The 20,994-nt window shown below is 39.5% G+C and overlaps 2 protein-coding genes and 1 pseudogene across 19 annotated transcripts in view; 1 reads left to right on the top strand and 2 right to left on the bottom strand.

Annotated features, from left to right (window-relative positions):
• Nucleotides 1-2,321: 2,321 nt before the first annotated feature.
• LOC143651699 (uncharacterized) lies at nt 2,322-14,566 on the bottom strand. 7 transcript variants are annotated; one of them, XR_013160150.1, is made up of 5 exons: nt 14,187-14,469; nt 12,589-12,673; nt 11,240-11,283; nt 9,214-10,163; nt 2,322-8,714 (listed from the first exon to the last, which is right to left on the bottom strand). XR_013160150.1 is itself a non-coding variant. In XM_077122413.1 (4 exons), exons 1-2 carry the CDS (start codon nt 14,377-14,379, stop codon nt 12,624-12,626), a joined length of 321 nt encoding a protein of 106 aa, XP_076978528.1. In that variant the 5' UTR covers nt 14,380-14,469; the 3' UTR covers nt 9,987-10,163; nt 11,240-11,283; nt 12,589-12,623. The 7 variants fall into 7 exon arrangements, 1 of the variants encoding a protein (XP_076978528.1); XR_013160154.1 differs by lacking the exon at nt 2,322-8,714 and having other exon boundaries at nt 9,102-9,504; nt 9,987-10,163; XR_013160152.1 differs by lacking the exon at nt 2,322-8,714 and having other exon boundaries at nt 9,102-9,501; nt 9,987-10,163.
• A 512-nt stretch (nt 14,567-15,078) lies between these two features.
• Nucleotides 15,079-17,830, top strand: LOC143652720 (TATA box-binding protein-associated factor RNA polymerase I subunit A pseudogene; annotated as a pseudogene).
• Nucleotides 17,831-18,866: 1,036 nt separating this feature from the next.
• Nucleotides 18,867-20,994, bottom strand: part of LOC143651698 (coiled-coil domain-containing protein 170-like) — a 72,385-nt gene continuing 70,257 nt past the window's right edge. For all 12 annotated transcript variants that reach the window (XM_077122400.1, XM_077122406.1, XM_077122408.1 and 9 more), the window contains one exon: nt 18,867-19,135. In XM_077122400.1, the coding sequence (XP_076978515.1) occupies nt 18,974-19,135 (162 nt within the window). In that variant the 3' untranslated portion in view covers nt 18,867-18,973. The remainder of the gene's footprint in view (nt 19,136-20,994) is intronic.

Here is a 20,994-nt window from a genome sequence, read left to right as displayed (position 1 = left end):
CCCCTCACTTCCATTGATCACTAGCATTTCAATCTAAATTTATTTTAACATTTGTTCCCCCATTATTTATTTTTATTCCATATGTTTTACTCATCTGTTGATAAGGTAGATAAAAGGAGCATCAGATACAAGGTTTTCACAATCACACAGTCACACTGTGAAAGCTATATCATTATACAATCATCTTCAAGAAACATGGCTACTGGAACACAGCTCTACATATTCAGGCAGTTCCCTCCAGCCTCTCCATTACATCTTGACTAACAAGGTGGTATCTATTTAATGCGTAAGAATAACCTCCAGGATAACCTCTCAACTCTGTTTGGAATCTCTCAGCCATTGATGCTTTATTTTGTCTCATTTTGCTCTTCCCCCTTTTGGTCAAGAAGGTTTTCTCAATCCCCTGATGCTGAGTCTCAGCTCATTCTAGGGTTTTTCTCAGTCCCTTGATGCTGAGTCTCAGCTCATTCTAGGATTTCTATCCCACATTGCCAGGAAAGTCCACACCCCTGGGAGTCATGTCCCACGTAGACAGGGGGAGGGTGGTGCGTTTGCTTGTTGTGTTGGCTGGAAAGAGAGGCCACATCTGAGCAACAAAAGAGGTTGTCTTGGGGGTGACTCTTAGGCCTAATTTTAAGTAGGCTTGACTTATCCTTTGTGGGGTTAAGTTTCATATGAACAAACCCCAAGATTGGGGGCTCAGCCTATAGTTTTGGTTGTCCACACTGCTTATGAGAATATCAAGAATTAAACTTGGGGAAGTTGATTTTTCCCTTTTTCTCACCATTCCCTGAAGAGGACTTTTCAAATACTTTTTCATTCACTGTTCAAATTAGTCTGGGATTTATTGGGGCATCACTCTGGACAAACCAATAAAATCTCATGTCCTACTCAAGATTCCATGTACTTATGGTGTTCAATTAAACTGTCTACATAAGTTATATTAGGAAATGCACTAGTCAAAATATAAATTTTGTACCAAATAAACATTTTTTGCTTTAGTCTCACACATAAGTTAAAATTTTTAAATGTGAATTACCATCTATTTTCAGCACCCTGCAGTAATGACATTCCTTTGTTCTTCCTCATGCAAAAACATTTTTTGATTTTGTACATTTAGTCACTATCATTATATACTCTAGGCATCCCTGGAGTATACTCTCTCAGTCTTTATCACCTATCTTTCTTTCTGATTTCGTTTGTGCCCCCAGCCCTCCTCCCTCTATCATTCTCACATGCAGCTTCAGTCAGTGTTCTAACATAATTGTATTATAGTTAGGTAGTAATGTGCTGTCCATTTCTGAGTTTTTATAATCAGTCCTGTGGAACAGGAGTATCCCCTCAACTCCAATTACCCAATATCTTACCCTATTTCTATCTCCTGATGGTCTCTGTTACCAATGAAATTCCCCAAGTTTATTCACTAATGTCAGTTCATATCAGTGAGACCATACATTTGTCCTTTTGTTTCTGGCTAATCTCACTCAACATAATGTCCTTAAGGTCCATCCATGTTGTTACATACTTCATAAGTTTATTATGTCTTACAGCTGCATAATATTCCATCGTATGTATATATCATAGTTTGTTTAGCCACTCGTCTGTTGATGGACATTTCGGCCGTTTCCATCTCTTCGCAATTATAAATAATGCTGCTATAAACATTGGTGTGCAAATGTCTGTTTGTGTCCTTGCCCTCAGGTCCTCTGAGTAGATACCTAGCAATGGTATTACCAGGTCATATGGCAATTCTATACTTAGCTTCCCGAGGAACTGCCAAACTGCCTTCCACAGCAGTTGTACCATTTGATAATCCCACCAGCAGTGAATAAGTGTGCCTCTTTCTCCACATCCTCTCCAGCACTTGTCGTTTTCTGTATTATTGATAATGGCCATTCCGGTGGGTGTGAGATGATATCTCATTGTGGTTTTGATTTGCATTTCCCTAATAGCCAGGGAAGTTATTTCATTCATTCTTGATTCATGCATCTCTTCTTGGTCCACCACCCTTCTTGGTACGTCTTCTTCCATTTCAAAGAAAAAATCAGTTTACAAAATCTGCCCACGGAATTCTCTCCCTGATTTCATTTTTATCCTATGAGAGGCAATCAAATTCTTCTAGAACTGTCTGGAAACCTTTCTCTTAAAAAAGAAAAATCTCTTTAGGGATAAAAGCACAGGCAAGGCCGATGTTGAAGGCCATGTTCTTAACCACAACTCTATGCTGCCTCTCCCACCAGTCACCCCCCCGCCTCGGAATCTGTTGGAGCATTTGTGAAAAATCCAACATGTCCAGAGTTTCTGAATTCCTGGATTCTGCTGCAAGAATCTGAGCAAGAGCCTCAGGGGATTATAATGCAGTGGATTCTAGGATTTGTGTTTAGGACGCTGTGATCAGGACAGCACAGTAGCTGACTGCTCTAGGCAGTGTGATCTAGGGAAAGGTACAGCAAAATTTTGAATTTAAAGTTTACTCCCTTTCACTTCAACTTGATTCCAGAGCAATTTTGATGGTCTCTTTTATCCTTAATGACTAATGCATTATGTTCAATAAAAGGGAATCAGAAAAGTAGAGTAGGTCGTGTCTTAGTATTATGAAACTTATGTTCAGTCCTTTTCTACTTCTTCCTAGCTTTTGGTTTTTGGCAAGTAACTTACAGTTCTTGAGCCTCAGTTATTTATTTGTAAATAATGAAGGGAATACCTAGGGATTTTTTTAGGATTAAATGAGAAAATATACCTAAAGCATTTAGGACAGTGGAGTTTACTTAATGCTATTATTGGCATTTAGTAGGAGTTTACTAAATGCTGTTATCGGCAATTCTCCTTTCAATTACCACAACGGTGTAAACGTGGAACTGTCTAGCATTTGTAGACTCCCTAAAAACCACAAAGACAGCCCCACAATTAATACTCATTTGCTGCTTTAAATATTATATTATCTACATGGAAGGATGTGACATAAACCAAGGGCACTGCGGTGTAATACTATTTTAAGCGGATCTGTTCAGTTACAAGTAATGGAGAATCGTGACTCAAGCAGCATAAATAAAGGGCAATGTAAATCTCACATAACAGGTCTGGTTAATTAAGAAGTTTAACATCGCCATCAAAGCCCCAGATTCTTTTCATCTGCTCTGCCATACTTGGTGTGTCCCACTCGTCTCCAGGTCAGCTCACCCTGAATGCTTCTGTTCAAGGGTCACATTCAGGCATGATATTCAGTAGGAAAAAGGATCATCTCTTCTCTAAGTCTTTTTTTTTTTTTTTTTTTAAGAGCAAGGAAACTTTTCTAAGGAGTTACCCCAAATTGGGTCACATTCACACCACTACACCAGTCACTGGTAAAGGGAATGGGCCACGTCAACTAGTTTGGACTTACCAGGATATATACCTTCTCTAAGCATAGGACCGCAGAGTGATAGTGGGAACCCTAACAAAATTAGGGCTCTGACAGCAAAAAAACAAAAACCAAAAACAAGTGGGGGTTGTGGGGGAAAATGGCTTTTGGATAAAGAACAACAATGTCTGCTACTCTTAGGATACCACTCCCTTGAGATAGATCCAGGCAGGGGCTGAACCTTTAGAATTCCTGCATTTGAATGCAGTGTGGTAAAGAATGCAGTAACCTCAACAAGTCTGTGCCCTGGCCAAGGGCTGTTACGGAAGACCCTGAATCCTCCAGACAACAGCAATAAAAAGACAGTGAGATGTTCAAGATGAAAATGAGCATTGTGTGTATTGCAATTTATCATATATTTAATGTACAAGTATAGAAACTTCTGTTCCAAAGGTAAAATTATATGAGTGCAGTTTGCCCTTTTTAAGAGCTTCTGGGGGACTTTTACATACAGACCTTCAATTTCCTTTAGCAAGGCTGAACACAGCAGTATTACATCTTTCCACCTTGCCTCTGTCTTCAGGAGTCCTTATTAAAGGCAACAAAATGGCATATTGATTTCAAGATCTCATTTACAGTGCATTCAAAACACTTAACAACTGAATCTGTCTGACCTCCTCCTACCTGAATGTTCCTGGTCATTCTCTGACAATTACCTAGTACACCCTTCCCTGCAAAATGAAGCCATTTTTGGTATTAGATTTTCCTCACAATTCTCCAGAATAATTTCAATTTACAGCTTTAGATGGCTTGAAGATGTTAAAATTATAGAGGAGGAATAGGGGTTGATTTAAAAATAATTATGGAAATTTATTGGCTTTAAAGGGGTTAAGCGATACTTAAGAAAATTATAGTAATGCATTGGAAAACACATTACTTTATAAAACTCTAACTTAAATTCATGTTTAGAGATTGAGATACTAGTAGTCAATGAGAAGGAGGGGTAAGAGGTATGGTATATGAGTTTTTTCTTTTTCTTTCTCTTGTTGGAGTGATGCAAACGTTGAAAAACATGATCACATTGATGAATACACAACTATGTAAAGATATTGTGAGCCACTGATTGTACACCATGTATGGAATGTTTGCATGTCAAGAATGTTTGTATGACAAAAAAAGAATGTTTGTATGTTGTTTTTACAATAAAAATATTTAAAAAAATTCATGTTTAGGTTTTGACATTTCAAAACCAACTATTTGAGTGATAGCTAGTAGAACAATTTTGCTGTGCATTTTAAAAGCACACATTTTTTCCTACTGTCTACATTCTCTACTAGACAATGTACAGTGATATAATCAATGACGATTAACATTAGGGACTTAAGTCTCAAACCTGTGCTGTAAAACATATACTAATCCTAAGTGTAAAACAATGCAATGTTTATAAAAACAGCACTATGAAGCTATGCAAACAAATTGTGTTAGGAAAAATAGAACGTGGATTTTATCTTGGGCTGAATAACTATCTTTATACCTTCGAATGTGTATGTGTTTATGTGTGTGTGGGCACACGGAGAGAGGGAGAGGAGAGAGAGAGAGAAAGAGAGAGATGGTCATAACCTCTGATTAAATTTAAAGGATCTTATAATATAATCCCAGAATCTCTGACCATTTATTTCAGATTACTGGACCAATCAATTTATCTATATGAAATAGATGTGACATTCTTGTCAGAAAGCATCAAGGACATATCTAATTATTAAAATCATCATTTAAAACACATCTATATTCCTTTCAATATCTTTCTTCTACATTGCTGTCATTTTGCCCGTGAAATAAGATACAGGGTTGAAAGATCTTTAATTATGCAAAAGTAGGTCTGTCTGTGAACTGCCTTTGAAAATTAAACTGAGATCTGGAAAAGTGGAGTAGACATACTTTTCCTTACTCCTTTCACTAAGTGCAACTAAAGCCCTTGGAAATTGTATATAAAACAAACATGAGACCCTGATAGGTGAAGAGAAGCCAGACAGGCTAAGGACCTTGGGATCCAAGGAGTGCTATAGTGGTAAGTTCCCTGTTTTTTGGTGTTTTGTTGTGTTGTGTTGCCTCACATATCCCAGACTTGGAGTGGAAGAAACAGGGAATCCAGAGATGCCAAATAGATGCAGACAAAAATAAAAAAAGAAAAGAAAAATAAACATTTAAATGCCTGTTCCCTCGCTAGGAAAGTGGAAGCCTAGCAAGGCAGAAAACTTGTAGACAATAGCAATTCTGTAGCCAACCACCACAGGAAAAACAAAACAAATCAAAACAAAACTTCCCACGCCCAAATCAGCAAAGGCTGGGTGGGAAGCCTGGACCACCACAATTGTGAGGCTTCCTAAACGGTGATACGGGAGAGTAAGTAGGGAAGCAGGATTTTCATTCCCACTTTCTGCTGATGAACCCCAACCTGATGGTGTCAGTGGAGGCCACACGGGGCCCTTGGACTTCTCTCCCTACCTGGCGATGAGGAAGACTGCCCCGCCTTCTCACAGGGTGGTGTCAGAGGCAGCCTGGCGGAGAGGCAGGACCATCACAATCACCCAGCCACGTGCACAGGGACCACCTGGGAGCTAGAGCTCCACCCCTGACCAGCAGTAACGTGGGTCCTGCCCCCTTAGGTGTCAGTGGATTCTGAGTGGGAACCTGCACTTCTGTCTCCACTTGACAGTAAGTTACCCTGACCCCTTCCCCCTGCCAGAGCTGCGTCAGGAAAGTCAGCAAAAGCAGGAGGTTTATGTAAGATCCAGCGTTTCATGGCCAATAGGAAAATGTCCAGGTTACACTAAAAAAACAATCATGCATTATACCTCGAACCACGAAGACCTCAAACTGAAAAAAAAGAGATCAATAGAGGCCAATACCAAGATGGCAGAGATGATGAAATTATCTGATGAAGATTTTAAAGCAGTCATCAAAAACAGTTTTTATAAATATGCTTGAAACAAATTTTAATAATAGAAAGCCTAAGCAAGGAAATAAAACGTTTCAGAAAATAAAAATATAAAAATAAAGAACCAAATGGAAATTTTAGAACTGAATTTACAATAAATGAAATTTAAAAGCTCAGTGGCGGCACTAAAAAGCTGAATAGAGGGAACAGAGGAGAAAATCAGTGAACTGGAAGACAGAACAATAAATATTACACAATCTGAACACAAGAGAAAAATAGATGAAAAAAGAATGAGCAGAGCATTCAGGGACCAACAGGACTAGAATTGGAAATATACTATTGGGGTTACTAAATCCCAGAAGGAGAGAGAAAAGAAGGCAGGGCTAAAAGAGTACCCAAAGAAATATGGCTGAAAAATTCTCAAATTTGGCAAGAGATAAAAACTTACATATTCAAGAACTTCAGTGAACCTCAAACAAGGTGAACTCAAAAAAATTCATGCCAATACATATATAAGTAAACTTCTGAAAACTAAAGAAAATAATCTAGAAAGCAACTAGAGAAAAACAGCAACTTGCCCATCTTGAAGGATGACCGATTTCTCCTCAGGAATCGTGGAGGCTAAAATGAAGCAGCACAGGACAACCAAAGCTATAGGCCAAGCCTTCAATCTCGGGGTTTGTTCATATGACACTTTTACCCACAGAGGATAGACTAAGCCTATTAAAATTAGGCCTACGGAGTGAAATGAGACAAAATAAAGTGTCAATGGCTGAGAGATTCCAAACAGAGTCGAGAGGTTGTTCTTACTCACAATATAGTTATCACCTTGTTAGTCAAGATGTAGTGGAGAGGCTGGAGGGAACTGCCTGAAAATGTGGAGCTGTGTTCCAGTAGCCATGTTTCTTGAGGATGATTGTATAATGATCTGGTTTCACAAATGTGACTGTGTGATTGTGAAAACCTTGTGTGTGATGCTCCTTTTATCTACCTTTTCGAAAGACGAGTAAAACATGGATTAAAAATAAATAATAGGGGGTACAAATGTTAAAATAAATTTAGATTGACATGCTAGTGATTAATGAAAGGGTATGGTATGTATGAATTTTTTCTGTTTTCTTTTTATTTCTTTTTCTGAATAGATGCAAATGTTCCAAGAAATGATCATGATGATGAATATACAATTATATGATGATATTGTGAATTACTGATTATATATGTAGAATGGAATGATCATATGGTAAGAATGTTTGTGTTTGTATGTTTGTATGTTTAATTAAAACAAAAAAATTAGGCCTAAGAGTCACCCTAAGAGATGTACTCAGATGTGGCCTCTCACCAACATGACAAGCAAACTCTCTGCCCTTCCCCTCTCTACGTGGGACATGACTCCCAGGGGTGTAAACCTTCTGGCAACGTGAGACAGAAATCCTGGAGTGAGCTGGGACTCAGCATCAAGGAAATGAGAAAAACTCCTAGACCAAAAGGGGGAAGAGAGAATTGAGACAAAATAAAGTGTCAAAGGCTGAGACATTCCAGAGTCAAGAGGTTACCCTGGAGGTTATTCTTACACATAATATAGATATCACCCTTTTAGTTAAGGTATATTGGAGAGGCTGGAGGGAACTGCCTGAAAATGTAGAGCTGTGTTCCAGTAGCCATGTTTCTTGAAGATGATTGTAGAATGATACAGATTTCACAATGTGACTGTGTGATTGTGAAAACCTTGTGTCTGATGCTCCTTTTATCTATGACATGGACAGACGAGTAAAACATATGGATTAACAATAAATAAATGGGGGAACAAATGTTAAAATAAATTTAGTAGATTGATATGCTAGTGATCAATGAGAGGGAGTGATAAGGGGTATAGAAAAAAAAATAGGGGAAACAAAAACTAAAATATATTGGGTAGATGGAAATACTAGCCATCAATGAGAGGAGGCATAAGGGGTATGGTATGTATGAGTTTTTTCTTTTTTCATTTCTTTTTCTGAATCGATGCAAATGTTCTAAGAAATGATCATGGTAATAAATATACAACTATGTGATGATATTGTGAGTTATTGATTATATACCAAGAATGGAATGATCATATGCTAAGAATGTTCGTGTTTGTATGTTGTTATGTTCAAAAAAAAATTAAAAAATTTTTTTTGAAAATGAAGTGGCACAATATTTTTCAGGTGCTGAAAGAAAAGAACTGTCAACCCAGACTCCTATATCTAACTGAAATATCCTTCAGGAATGTATTTGTTAAATAAACCTTTATATATAAACAACTAATTGTTGTAATGTACTTTGAAATTTGTTGCTTTTATGTATTATGTTATTTAAAGAGGAGGAATATAGCAGAGAAGATAGGATTTAACAAATGACTATGACTGTTGAATTATTATATTGATATTTCTGTTGGTCTCCAGTGTCTTGGAGCAGCTAGAAGAAAAAATGAAAAATATTGGAACTGTAATCCATACCAAACTTTAAAATCTGTTCTATAACTACTTGTTTAAATGTATTTGGAAATTTATTGCTTTTTTGTATATATGTTATATACCAAAATTTAAAAAAACGGTAAAAAGAAATAAAAAAATAAAATAATAAACTGTCCGGCCTGAAATATATTTTTGTGGACAATCTGAAGCCAACTTTCATTTCATAGCTTGACCATAATATATGCACAATGAGAGAGGCAACTCAAAAGTATTTGTTGTAGCTTGCGCATAAAAAAATAAAATGACATAAATTATTTGATCATTAATAGGGGACTAATGCCTAAAATCTGTGATATATAATGAAATTTTATGCATCAGTTAATGTGAATAGACTAGATTTATTATTCTAAAAAATAAATAGCAAGACAGAAAGATAAAGGCATTAGCATACAATTAATATAAAAATTTTAAAACAGAGAAGAAATTTTACAACCACTCACCTTTATGTAATTTCCTCAGTGCCAAAGCAAACACTGCAATGGTTTGGCTTAAACAATGGGAATTTATTGGCTTATGGCCAAAGTCCATACGCAGGTGTCATCAGGTCAAAGCTTTCTTCCCAAAGCCTGGTGTTCTGGAGCTGGCTGCTGGCAACCCTTCGTCCTGGGCTCCTCTGTCACAGCGGTGAACACGTGGTGGTCTCCCTGGCACCTCCCTTATCTTCTGGTTCTGCTGCCCTTCAGCGTCTTGCTTCCTGTGACTTTCTATCTCTCTGTCAGAATTTTATTCTGCTTTCAAAGGATTCCAGAATTTGGGGTAAGACCCATCCTGAGTAAGCTGGGCCACACTTTAACTGAAGAACTGCTCACCCAAGGGACCTACCTAAAACGCGTACACACCCACAGGAATGGATTAAGTTTAAGAACATGCTTTTCTGGGGTAAAGAGCTCCAACCCACTACAGTAAGTATTAAACTCACAAACTGGAAGGCTACACACCCACTCTAGAATAATCATTATTGCTGAAAAGAAGGGAGGGCAGGCAGGAAGTTCATCCAGTACTTGGATAAGTACAGGATGAAATTTCCATAAACAGCAGCTACCCTGACACCCTTAGCTCTCGCCACCTCAGACTCTCACTTGGGTCCCCCCACATTCCCTACACTCCAATAATCAAGCCAGTTAATAGGAAATGCTCAACAGCAGGGCGCACCAAGAAATGCCCCAGCTCCAGAAGTGTCAAAGATTTCAATGGTGGAGCTTGATTCTCCTACCTGTTGTTAAATTTTTAATATCATCCATCCCAAGTGAGGGGGGGGGTCAAAGAAGAGGATCTTCAACTATAATCAGCTTAATTTTTGTTCTTAAAAAAATAAGAGAGGGCAGGTGATGGTGTGCAGTGGCAGAGTTCTTGCCTGCTGTGCCAGAGACCGGGATTTGAGTCCCAGTGCCTGTCCATGCAAGGGGAAAAAAAAAAAAAGTGAAATAAATTTGGAAGGGAATTGTCTATATTTATTAAATGTGTGTGGTGGGTAATGGGTTCACTTCTATACATTTGAAACCAAATACAAAAAATTAAAAACCATAAGCATAACCAAGTTAAATTCTAAACAAACACAATGTAAGAACTCCAAATAAGATGACAAAAGCAATTTTATCTATTTTACATACTGTATGACAGTTAAAAAATATATCTTTTATTAGAACTTGATCCCAAACTAAAACATTAAATGTTATTTTAAAATTTTACTTGTTGTAATCTTTTTATTTTATAATTAAACATAGGAATTAAATGGGGACAAACTGAAATTATCATTTATTGTTAATATAAGCTTCAGCATTTATAATAATATTAAAAGATCTTCCTTTGCTTTATTACATTCCATACAAAATGGAAAAATTATTGTTTTAATTTTCTGGAGGGATCCATGAGATTTCTTTACTGAAAAGGAAACTAAATACCAGAGAAAGATTGTACTGTATTTTGAATTTTATCATTTTTAATATAATACATTTCCTTTCCTAGAAAAAAAAAAAACGACAAAAAAAAAAAAAAAACACCACCCTAGGCCTGTCATAGTCATTTAAAGCTGCCAGGGAAGAACATAAACCACCCCCAGCCCCACACTCATCAACAGCTCAAACTTAATCTCCTAGGAGATAATAAGCTAAAACTTGGATGGATCTTTCTCTCGATTTTAAACATACCAATAGAAGGGGGATCCTCTGATCTGAAATGATGTTTAATTTCCAGAAGGATTCTCACTAGGGTCCAGCCCTAATAAAACAAGGTTTTAAACCAGAAAATAATATGGTACACTAGAAAGAGAATGGGAGTTAGACTACTTGGTTTTGCCACTAAACCACTGTGACCTTTCTCTGGTGGTCAGTTTCCTAATTTTAAAATGAATGGGTTGGAACAAATTAATTCAAAAGTCCTTTATAGTCAGTTTTTCTATTATTTTGTGACTGTGGGCCTCAGTGAAATGTCAGAGCCACCAAAAAGGCAAAAATAAATAAAACTTACCTTGAAGTTTTCTTTAAATTCAAAATATTTCACTGTTTCTTGTTCTAGAGGCAATCCAGGAACAAAAGGTGGAAAATCATTTAATCTCATCTTTTGCATCTTTCATTGGCAAAGAAATGGTAAGGGTGTAAGCACAGACAAATGGACAAATAAAACTGGCCTTTCTGCTCCTTCTCTCTCTCCATTATGTTTTATTACCACCTTCTAAGAGTGGGGAAAATATAAATGCCAGGGTACATGACTCAACACTGGACCATTTTTCAGAGATGTGTGAGATAATAGATGCTTGATTTGTGATGATGAAGCTTCATGGGGCCCTTTGCTTTGGGTGGTAGCAAGTTGTCCTAGATCCGAGAGGTTTAAAAAGGACTCCGACATCCGAGATACTAGGAGCATGAAATAAAAATGGTGACGCAAGGTGCTCCCAAGGGGAGTTTGCATATGGCAGTCAGGCAGATGCTGAGGACTGCCCAGGGCCAACAGCAATGTGTTCAGGGAGGGCCCACTGCAGCCCCTCACAGCTCAGTCAGACCTCAGAGGGAACCGATGGTTGAACAATGCTGCTTGGAGACAAAACATACCTGGTTTCTAAAGAGAGCAACAAAACACTATTTAGACCATAACTGGTCGAAACAGCCTGCCAATACTATACACAAATATAATGCATACTTACATACGTTACACCAAAAAAAAAATGCCAACTTAAGGGACACAAATTTGCTTTACTTCTATTGTGATGCATGACCCCCATATTCCAGATAGGGTCTGTCTACACTAGGGTACTGCTTCTTATGCGAACATCAGGCTTATACTTGGCCTGCTACACAAAAACTTATGCTGCATATTTAAGGGAATTTTGACACTTTCAGATATTTGAGACTACCACCAACTGAATGCATCATACTTCATTGAGGATATTCAGATTTCTCCAAATTGAGGCAAAAACAGGCTATTCAGGAAACTTCCAGGAGGGATAACCATTCCCCCCTTCATGTGTACTCTGAACTGCAATCCCCACAATGGAATTACAACTAAAACGATGTTCTGAAATGTGTCTACCTTAAGAGAAGTCTTAAAGTTCAATACACTAGTCAGAACTGTCACAGACAATCACATAGTACTTGATTTCATCTTAGCTAGCCAAGGGGAAGTTTTTGCTATTGTAAATACTTTTTGTTGCACCCTATATAGAGACTCCAGGACAAGCAGAGGAGTCAGTGATTAGACTAAAAGTAAAAGCCACCTGGTGCCCCAAGATAGATTCAGCCATATTCAGTGACTGGATTTTATAATCTAGACATCTGACTTCAAGATGTTAATACAACTCTAATTTTGTTTCTGAAAATTACCGCGTTGTGTTGGTCCATGTGCCTGGTCTTGAGTCTTAAATGCTACTGTACAGCCATTGATACGTCAAATTATCCAACAACTCATCTACAACAGAAGCACAAGGAAAGGTTAACCCTGGCCAGATTGCAGAACAAATGTTCTTGATACCCTTCTGATCCTCTTCAGCAAAACCCTGACAATAGTGAGAATCCAGGTATCAATGGATTATTGTCCTGTAGCCTGACTTCTCCTGCCATTGGCCCAAAAAGGGGACCTAAAAAAACCTGCCCCTGACATCTGAGAGCTGTCCTGACATTATGGGCTAGACTTCAGTATCGCTAGGAGCTGATCCGACCCTTACTAATAGGTCTTGGTGATTCCCCTTTGAATACAAACAATTTCAAAGAACACCTACATTCAAAAAGTCCACATGGCACCATAATGGATCAAATTCACTGTAATCACGTTTTAACAAAAGCGTGAACACTGCCCAAACTGCAAACATAACCAAGTATCTCCCTATCCTGGCTAATAAGAGTGACTACTGCTTTATTAGTTACAGTTTTAGGCTCACTCTAGTTTTCCCTCCTCAATAAAAGTTATTCTTGCAATGCCCCCTGCTCTCTGCAAGAATTTAACTCAGACAAACCATGTTTCTCCACTTTTTCCACAAAACCATCTAAGCCCCATCCTATAAGTCTTGTCTAATGACCTTTACTGAGATGTCCCATGGATTGCTGTTGTGTACGGAATCCCGCATCCCAATGAGCATGAAACCCAACTTGCCCAACTACAGATGTTTGCTGGCTGGGGGGCACTGATAACTAAAGAAGAAAATCAAAGAACTTAAGTTTTGGTAGATAGAAAAGGGAGAAGAAACTGCTCCTCAGTGCTAGAACTAAAAAGTTACTGGAAACAAAGTTCTTCTTTACTTCTATTTTCTTGCCTTGTCATTCCTAAAGCAAAAGATTATTTATCTGAGAATTTGAGATTCTAATTCCAGGAAAATGCTTTTACAGCAGTGAAAGTATATCCCAATTACGTTAGTGATAGCAGAATCAACAGGAAGCAAGTTCAGATTATCTCGGCAGCTAATTATAATGTGAAGATAGGACTGTGAGCGACTGTCCAACTATTTTATTTTATACATAATAAAATTGAGGCAAGAAGAAGTTGATTTTTCTCAGGAATGGGAGTAACAGTTATTAACTAAACCAACCGAACGTAATATTTGTAAAGCACTGAATTCACTATTTATTGCTCCTCCGGAACTACCCTCGAAACCTAGCGGCTTAAACTAGCAAACACTTGTTCATCTAACAGAACTCCAGCCGTCTCGGCGGAGGAGTCCGGCCCAGGGTCTGTCAGGGCTCCTACGGAGATGACCCGTGCAGCGGGGCAGGCTGACGCCCCCGGCTCGGCGCCCAGCCTTGACCAGTCCTCGCCGGCCTCCCGCCGCGGCTCCCGAGCAAACGCCCAGTCCAGCTTCCTCTCCAGGGCCCGCCCTGACCGGCCGCAAAGCCCCGGGCGCCTCCCAAACCTGGCCAGCGGGCATTTAGCCGGCGAGGCCCCGGCCTGCTGTCCAACCACACACCCGCCGCGGGGGACCCGACAGGACCTGCAGAGCTGGCCCCTCGCCCCCGGCTGAGCAAGCTTCTCCACAGCGGACCGGAAACAGTCACGGCCACCGCGCCAAACTCGCCGAACGCGAACTCGGGTGGGGGTGGGCGGCCCGACTCAAGGCTGACCGCGCCGGCGCGGGAGAAGGCCGAATAAGCCGGAAGCCACCCCCCACCCTCCAGAAGTGACATCTATAGACAAGCAAGCGCCCTGGCCAAGCTCCCGGCGCAGCGGCTACCGCAGAGCCCGACAACCCCACTGATCTAATCTCTTCCCGACCCCCGACCCGGAAGTACCCCGGAGAAACGCCTCCACCTCCCGCGAGACTTTCCCTGCGAGACCTCCCGCCTCCAGCTCCGCCCCACCGCTCTTCTCCCAGATTGGCTGGAATAGGCCCGGCCTAGCGTCTCTCAGACTCGCTCTTTATTGAAGGGTTCTCCGCCTTATCCAAAAGCTCGAGTTGGGATTGGCTCTTCTCACCTGCCAATCACTTCCTCCAGCCAATTATCTCCAAGTTCCTTCACCCTCTCCACCACCCCCACTACCCCACTAGTCGTGCCCGGCTCGGTAGCAGTAGGGGAGGGTCGCTGGGCGGCCCTTCGCCGGCGGAGTCCGCGGTCCGGGGTGACAGTGGAGGGACTCCCACCTTCGGTGTGGCTGCGCCCAACGGTGGGATCCCGAATGGGCGTTCTGAACGTGAGGATAGTCTGCCCAAGCAGCCTCCCACGGCGCTAAGTTGTCTTAGGTTGCGGGCGAGAGCTCCCAGCAGGGTGTGCAGGACCCATGGCTCCTACTGTGCGGAGGAGCAGCTCCGTAGGGGAGGGCCGAGCTGGCTGGGGAGGGAAGGGGGACAGGGCTCTGGGAAGGAAGCGCATCTTCGCCTGTCACACATGGATACCGGTGCCCTGTGCTCCGGAGAGGAGGCCTGGGCAGGATTAGTGTGGGCCGGTGGGCTGCCAGCTGGCTGGGTGCGCTGGTTTCTTCCCCAGAAGGTGCAGCAAACCTCTTTATCTGGCCCGAAAATGTTTCTGCCAACGTGTTGGGGCTGCTTGGACCACCAAAGTCAGAACCGTGCTTCCTCCTTGTTCTAGTTTGCAAGCTGCTGGAATGCGATAAACCTGAAATGGAACTGCTTTTTACAAAGGGGAATTAATAAGTTGCAAGTTTACATGTTCTGAGGCTGTGAAAATGTGCAAATTAAAGCAAGGCTATAGAAATGTGCATTCGAAAGCATCCAGGCATATAACAGACATGGCGGTATCTGCTAGCTTTCTCTTCAGGCTTCTTGTTTCCTGAAGCTCCCCTGGGAGCATTTTCCTTCTTCATCTCCAAAGGTCTCTGGCTGCATGGGCCCTGAAGCTTTTTCCAAAATGGTTCCCTCTTAATGGGCTGCATTAAGCAACCACACCTTGAATGGATAGAGACATATCTCTATGGAAACCATCTAATTGTGGTTCACATCTCCATGGATAATCAAAAAAACCCCACCCAACAATACTGAATGAGTATTAAAGGATATGGCTTTTCTGGGGTACACCACAGATTCAAACCAGCACACTCAGTCTGTCTTCTGTTTTTGTTTTCTTTTTAACTGAGATAAAATTTATATGACAGAAACCCTAACACTCAACAAAAAAGGCAATCGTTTTAAAATGGGCAAGAGACTTGAATAGACATTTCCCCAAAGATGATATACATATGGCCAATAAACACATGAAAAGATGCTCATGTTCATTAGCCATTAGGGCAATGGAAATCAAACGGACAAAATACCACTTCACACAAACTAGAATAGCTATTATTTTAGGAAACAAAAGCCAAGAAAACAGAAATGTGTTGGTGAGGGCCCAAAGAAATAGGAACCCTCATACATTGTTGATGGTGATGTAAAATAGTGTGTCCTTTTACGGTTCCTCAAAAGGTTAAACCTAGAATTATCATATGACCCAGCAATCCTGCTTCTAGGTATATCCCAAAGAACTGAAAGCAAGGAATTGAACATTTTTATGCCAATGTTCATAGCATTATTTACAATTACCAAAAGTTGGAAGCAACCCATGTCTATCAACAGATGAATGGATACCAAGATGTGATATGTACATACAATGGAATATTTTTCACCCATGAAGAGAGATGAGGTTCTGAAAGATGCCACTACGTGCGAAGTTTTGTTCAAGCTGTTCCACGGAGTTGGGATACCAAGCTTAGCCTGACTGAAGGGCTTCGTGCTTCAGGAACCCCCAAGGACAAAAAAAAAATTGCTAATCAATATTAGATCAGAAGACGACTGTTTTCTTTATAACTCAGAAGTCTATGGATTAAGATGTACAGAAAGTAACTGATATTCTTAGTTTAGGATAGGTCTAGGTGATTTCATTGAAAAATTAACAAGCCCGGTGACAGAGGATGATAGGGTGGTGATGTCTGTGCTCTGTGGCACAGGAAGCAAATAGAAATTGTGGGGACTGGAGGCAAAAAGAAGGATTTTGCTCAGGCTATAACAAGTACTTGTTTAGGTTTTCTCCAAGAAGCTCTGCGGAAGCACCAATAGGAACAAGCTGCGGAATATATGCACAGTTATTTTGCAGACTTCAGAAGATTCAGATACCAGCAAAAGGCAGGCCACACCTGAGATTAGTTGGAATCTAAGAAGTGAAATTCTCTGTTATCACCCCCAAAACAACATTGAGACGTTCAGTACCTTCACTGACCAGATGAAAAATATTAGTATCATGAATTACTTAAAAACCTTCTTACAACATGAATTTTATCTTCTGCATCATGGAATGCTTGAAGATACAGAGTAAAATCTAAGCCACGCACAGACATGGAAATAGGGTGAAAAAGACATCTACCCAGGAAATACTAATCAACCTTATTCAGGCACATAAACGCCTTTTGCAGTATTATACTTGGTCTAAAAAGATGGAATTATCTAAGCTTGATGAGGATGATTATGCGTACAGTGCTGCAACCCAGAGTGTGCCCAACCACAGCTGGACAACATCTATAAATCTGTGTGCATTGATTCAAATTCCTGTAGTGCGGGGCCCCTTTGTGAAGATTTAGGTAGAGATGCTGGAGTTCTATGGGGATCATGAGGGAGCCCAAAAGATACCCACCAATTATGTATATGTTGAAAAGTCCCCATTAAATCCATATGCCTTATCTACTTAACTCTTTAAAGAAAGAGAAGGCACCAGAAGAAAAATTAAGACTTTGTAACAGGTTGTACCATTCATAACTAATGTTGAAGTTTCATAGATTACTTAGAAAATCAGAAAAAGAAGAACACCATAAATTGGGCTTGGAGGTAATATTTGTAGTCTTAGATTTTTGCAGGATGCAATAAGCATGTTACTGCTTGGAAGTATTTGACAAAATATCTGAGACAGACTTCAAGGGGAAATCATCTTGCCTGAGTTCAAGCAGAGTGGAACTCCAAGAAAAACTGGTGGCCAGCCTTTCAGTTCAGCTGCTTTGGGGCAGAAAGTGATTGGAAAGCAGGTGAAGCTTTGGCTTGTGAGAAAGCTTTGGTAGCTGGAATACTGTTAGGAAAAGTTTGTAGAATTTTCTTCAGTATGTTTCAAAACAAGGTCATCAAGTCTTAAGAATATTAAGCAGGTGAAAAATATCAGTGAAAAAATCCAGGACTCTGATACTGAATTTTAGTTATTTCTTGTTTATAGTGCCTTAAACAGTAAGTAGTAAGTAGCTCAATAGTTATTTTACATTCATTTATTTGGTGTTTCAAAAGGTAATATGGCTACAAAAAAGTTACTTTTTAAAGTATTTTCTTTTATTATCAGTTATAGCTTGAGAAAATTTCACCGCCTTTGTTTTTTGTAAATATATGTATTTCTTTAATATTGCTAAATCTAATATATTAAGGAATAATTCTTCCAATAAATGATTATATTTGTTTCATCAGAGAATATAGCTATATAACTCCACAGCAATTATTGCCATTTGCAGATAAGTTTTCCTGACTATTGTGTAATAAAATATAACTTGTAGGGGGTGCAAGGGTAGTTCAGGGGTAGAATTCTTGCCTGCCACGTGGGAGACCCTGGTTCAATTCCCAGCCCATGCACTTCCCAAAAAACAAGTAAACAAGCAAACAAAAAAAATTCAACAAATGATGCTACAATAGCAGGATACTGACAGGGAAAAAGAATAAAAAGTGACCCCACCATGCAGCATACAATATATGTAGATAACTTGTGATACTGTGAAAAAAAAAATGAAATTCTGATATATGCTACAATATAGTTGAACCTTGAAGACATTATGTTGAGTGAAGTAAGTCAGATATAAAAGGACAAATATAGTCTAAATTTCCCTTATATGATATGATTAGAATAAGCAAATTCATGGAGACAGAAAGCTGAGTACAGGTTGCTAGAAACGGAGAAAAAGGGGAATGGGGAGTTAATGCTTATTGGGTACCTAGTTTATGTTTGGGGTTATCACAATTAAAAATAAAAGTCTTGGTAATGGATGATGGTGATGTTAGCAGGACATTGTGAATGTAAGGAAAATCACTGAATTGTACAATTAAAAATGGGTAAAATGGGAAATTTTATGTTATATATAACCACAACTAAAAAATTAATTCACATAAAATTAACCGTTTTAAGTTAAACACCAAACATTATAAGAGAGAAGAGATTCAGTGAAAATTTTCCAATGCATTTTATTCATAATGTAGCCACATTCAAGATGCTGGAGTAAACATTTATATCTGCTGAGTTCTTGCTGGCAGGATGAAAAGGCAGAACTTCTTTATTTGTTATTTTGATGAGTCTCACAATCAGAAGGAATCTTTGATTTGTTAGCTTCTTCATAAGCTTGTATAATAAGACTTAGTTGATTGATGATTTCATGGTCTGCAGTTTTCATGTCAAATCCCAACATCTTTATAATGGTTTCTCGAAAGTCAACAAGCTATAAGAATCACCACAAACACCAAGATGTAGCATTAGTTTTGGTAACCTTCTTATTACATATAATGAAATTAGTTTTAAAAACGTAGTCTTATCAAACATTTCCTTATGAAATATAACATATTCTATATTCCAACAATATTTTTAAGCTCCTAGGGAAAAGATGGTCTCTTCTATTATAAGAAACTTTATTTTAAATTTCCTTTACATTTTAAGATTTTTTTAATTTTTACACTTCTATAGACTTCTAATTTTTATGCTATTTGTTTTGGTATTGTTCATCTATAAGATAATTACTTTTTGGACTTCTGACTTGTGTGATAATAGCAGTCCCTGAAATACCTAGCTCTCCACCCATCCTCCAGAAGCCATAGTGACTCTCTCCAATGCTCACTTCCAAGGTGACAAAGAAAAGAATCAACAGTTGTGCCAAAAAGGGGTGTGGCCACGTGCAGCCTGTTCGCTGCTGAACTACACCTGCTGCATGCCCAAAGGAGAAGGCCACTAAGAAGCTCGTCATCTGAAATATAATAAAGGCTGCAGCTGTCAGGGACATTTCTAAAGTGTCTTCTATGTCTGCATATTCCCAAGCTGTAGGTGAAACCACATGACTGTGTGAGTTGTGCTACTCACAGCAAGGCAGTCAGGGACCATTTCCCTGAAGCCCAGAAAGATGGAACATCCCACCCTGATTTACACTGTGGGTGCAGCCCCACGACCTCCACCAAAGCCCATGTAAAAGGCTAAGTCTTTAGAGACTGAAGAACAACTAGTCTCTGGGAAAAAAAATAAAATAAAATGGAAGTTATACTGAAAAATACACACACCACATACAAACACATAATGACTAACAAGGAAAGTAAATAAAACAACCCATGAATTATGCCTAAATCATAAGTAGAGAACACCACTTAAGTGGAGAAATAAATATCCCAAACCCTAAATCCACAGAGGTGGCTCCAGAGAGTACACACTGCTTCTGCTGGGGTAGAGCACAGACAACCTTACCCTCCAGAATCAGGAGGGTCCTTAAATGGGGAAATATTGAGAATGAATCCGAGAATCGGTGGGTAGGAACACTGACAACCGGAGAAGAAAGAGGAAGGGCCTTGGAACCGTGTGGAACCAGAAATGGCAGTTTTAAAGGCCAGGTTTCTAAGAGGAGAGGAAGGTGTTTGCAAGGGGAAGGAAAAGAAAAAAGGAAACAGTGGAAATTAGGGACTTACATAAACAAGCGTATATCACAGAATCAAACATCACACAGACTCCCACCCCCCAAATAACAGGCTTGCTTTAGTATTTAGGAACTGCACATTGCTGTGCCAGCAGAAGAGGGTGATATTGAGTTAAACCTAGTAAGCAGATCTCCTCCCACTTACTGTCCTACATGGAAACACCTGAAATTGCAAGACAAGGACATTTCAGAGGATTTTAAAATGATTAGAGTAATGGCACGCTATAGCCGTACAAAAGTACTTTAAGAAAAAAATAGAAGGCAGCATATCCTAACTGTTCAGGTGATGGAAATGGTCCACCCCAAAAACAGGCAGGGTTTTGGTCAACGTGTTTGACACCACGCTCTGCCATGAATTAGATATCAGTTAAATGAGGAATGTAGACATGGGGGGAAACAAACTCCTTTCTTTTGAATCAGAAATTTAATAATTCAGAACAGAATTGGACAATAAAGATGTCTCAGGATATTGATAAGGATAATGTGATGGCTCAATTTAGGCAAGAATATGACAAAATCAGCTCAGAAATGAAGAATTAATTACAAGGTGCCCAAAGGATAAGAGATTTGACTGAAAATATAAGGTATGCCAAGAAAGTGAGCATGGAGAAGTTTTAAAAGAGAGA

This window comes from Tamandua tetradactyla, chromosome 12, assembly GCF_023851605.1.
Source record: "Tamandua tetradactyla isolate mTamTet1 chromosome 12, mTamTet1.pri, whole genome shotgun sequence".
In the NCBI taxonomy this organism is placed as follows: Eukaryota; Metazoa; Chordata; class Mammalia; order Pilosa; family Myrmecophagidae; genus Tamandua; species Tamandua tetradactyla.
This window is presented reverse-complemented; position numbering and strand designations above follow the sequence as displayed.

What these genes read in the sequence shown, in the direction of transcription:
- LOC143651699 (XM_077122413.1), bottom strand. Translation starts at nt 14,379, where the DNA reads ATGTCACTTCTGGAGGGTGGGGGGTGGCTTCCGGCTTATTCGGCCTTC. An exon ending in GCTAAATGCCCGCTGGCCAG is followed by an intron (nt 12,674 to 14,108) that starts GTTTGGGAGGCG and finishes CTTCTGTTGTAG; the next exon opens with ATGAGTTGTTGGATAATTTG.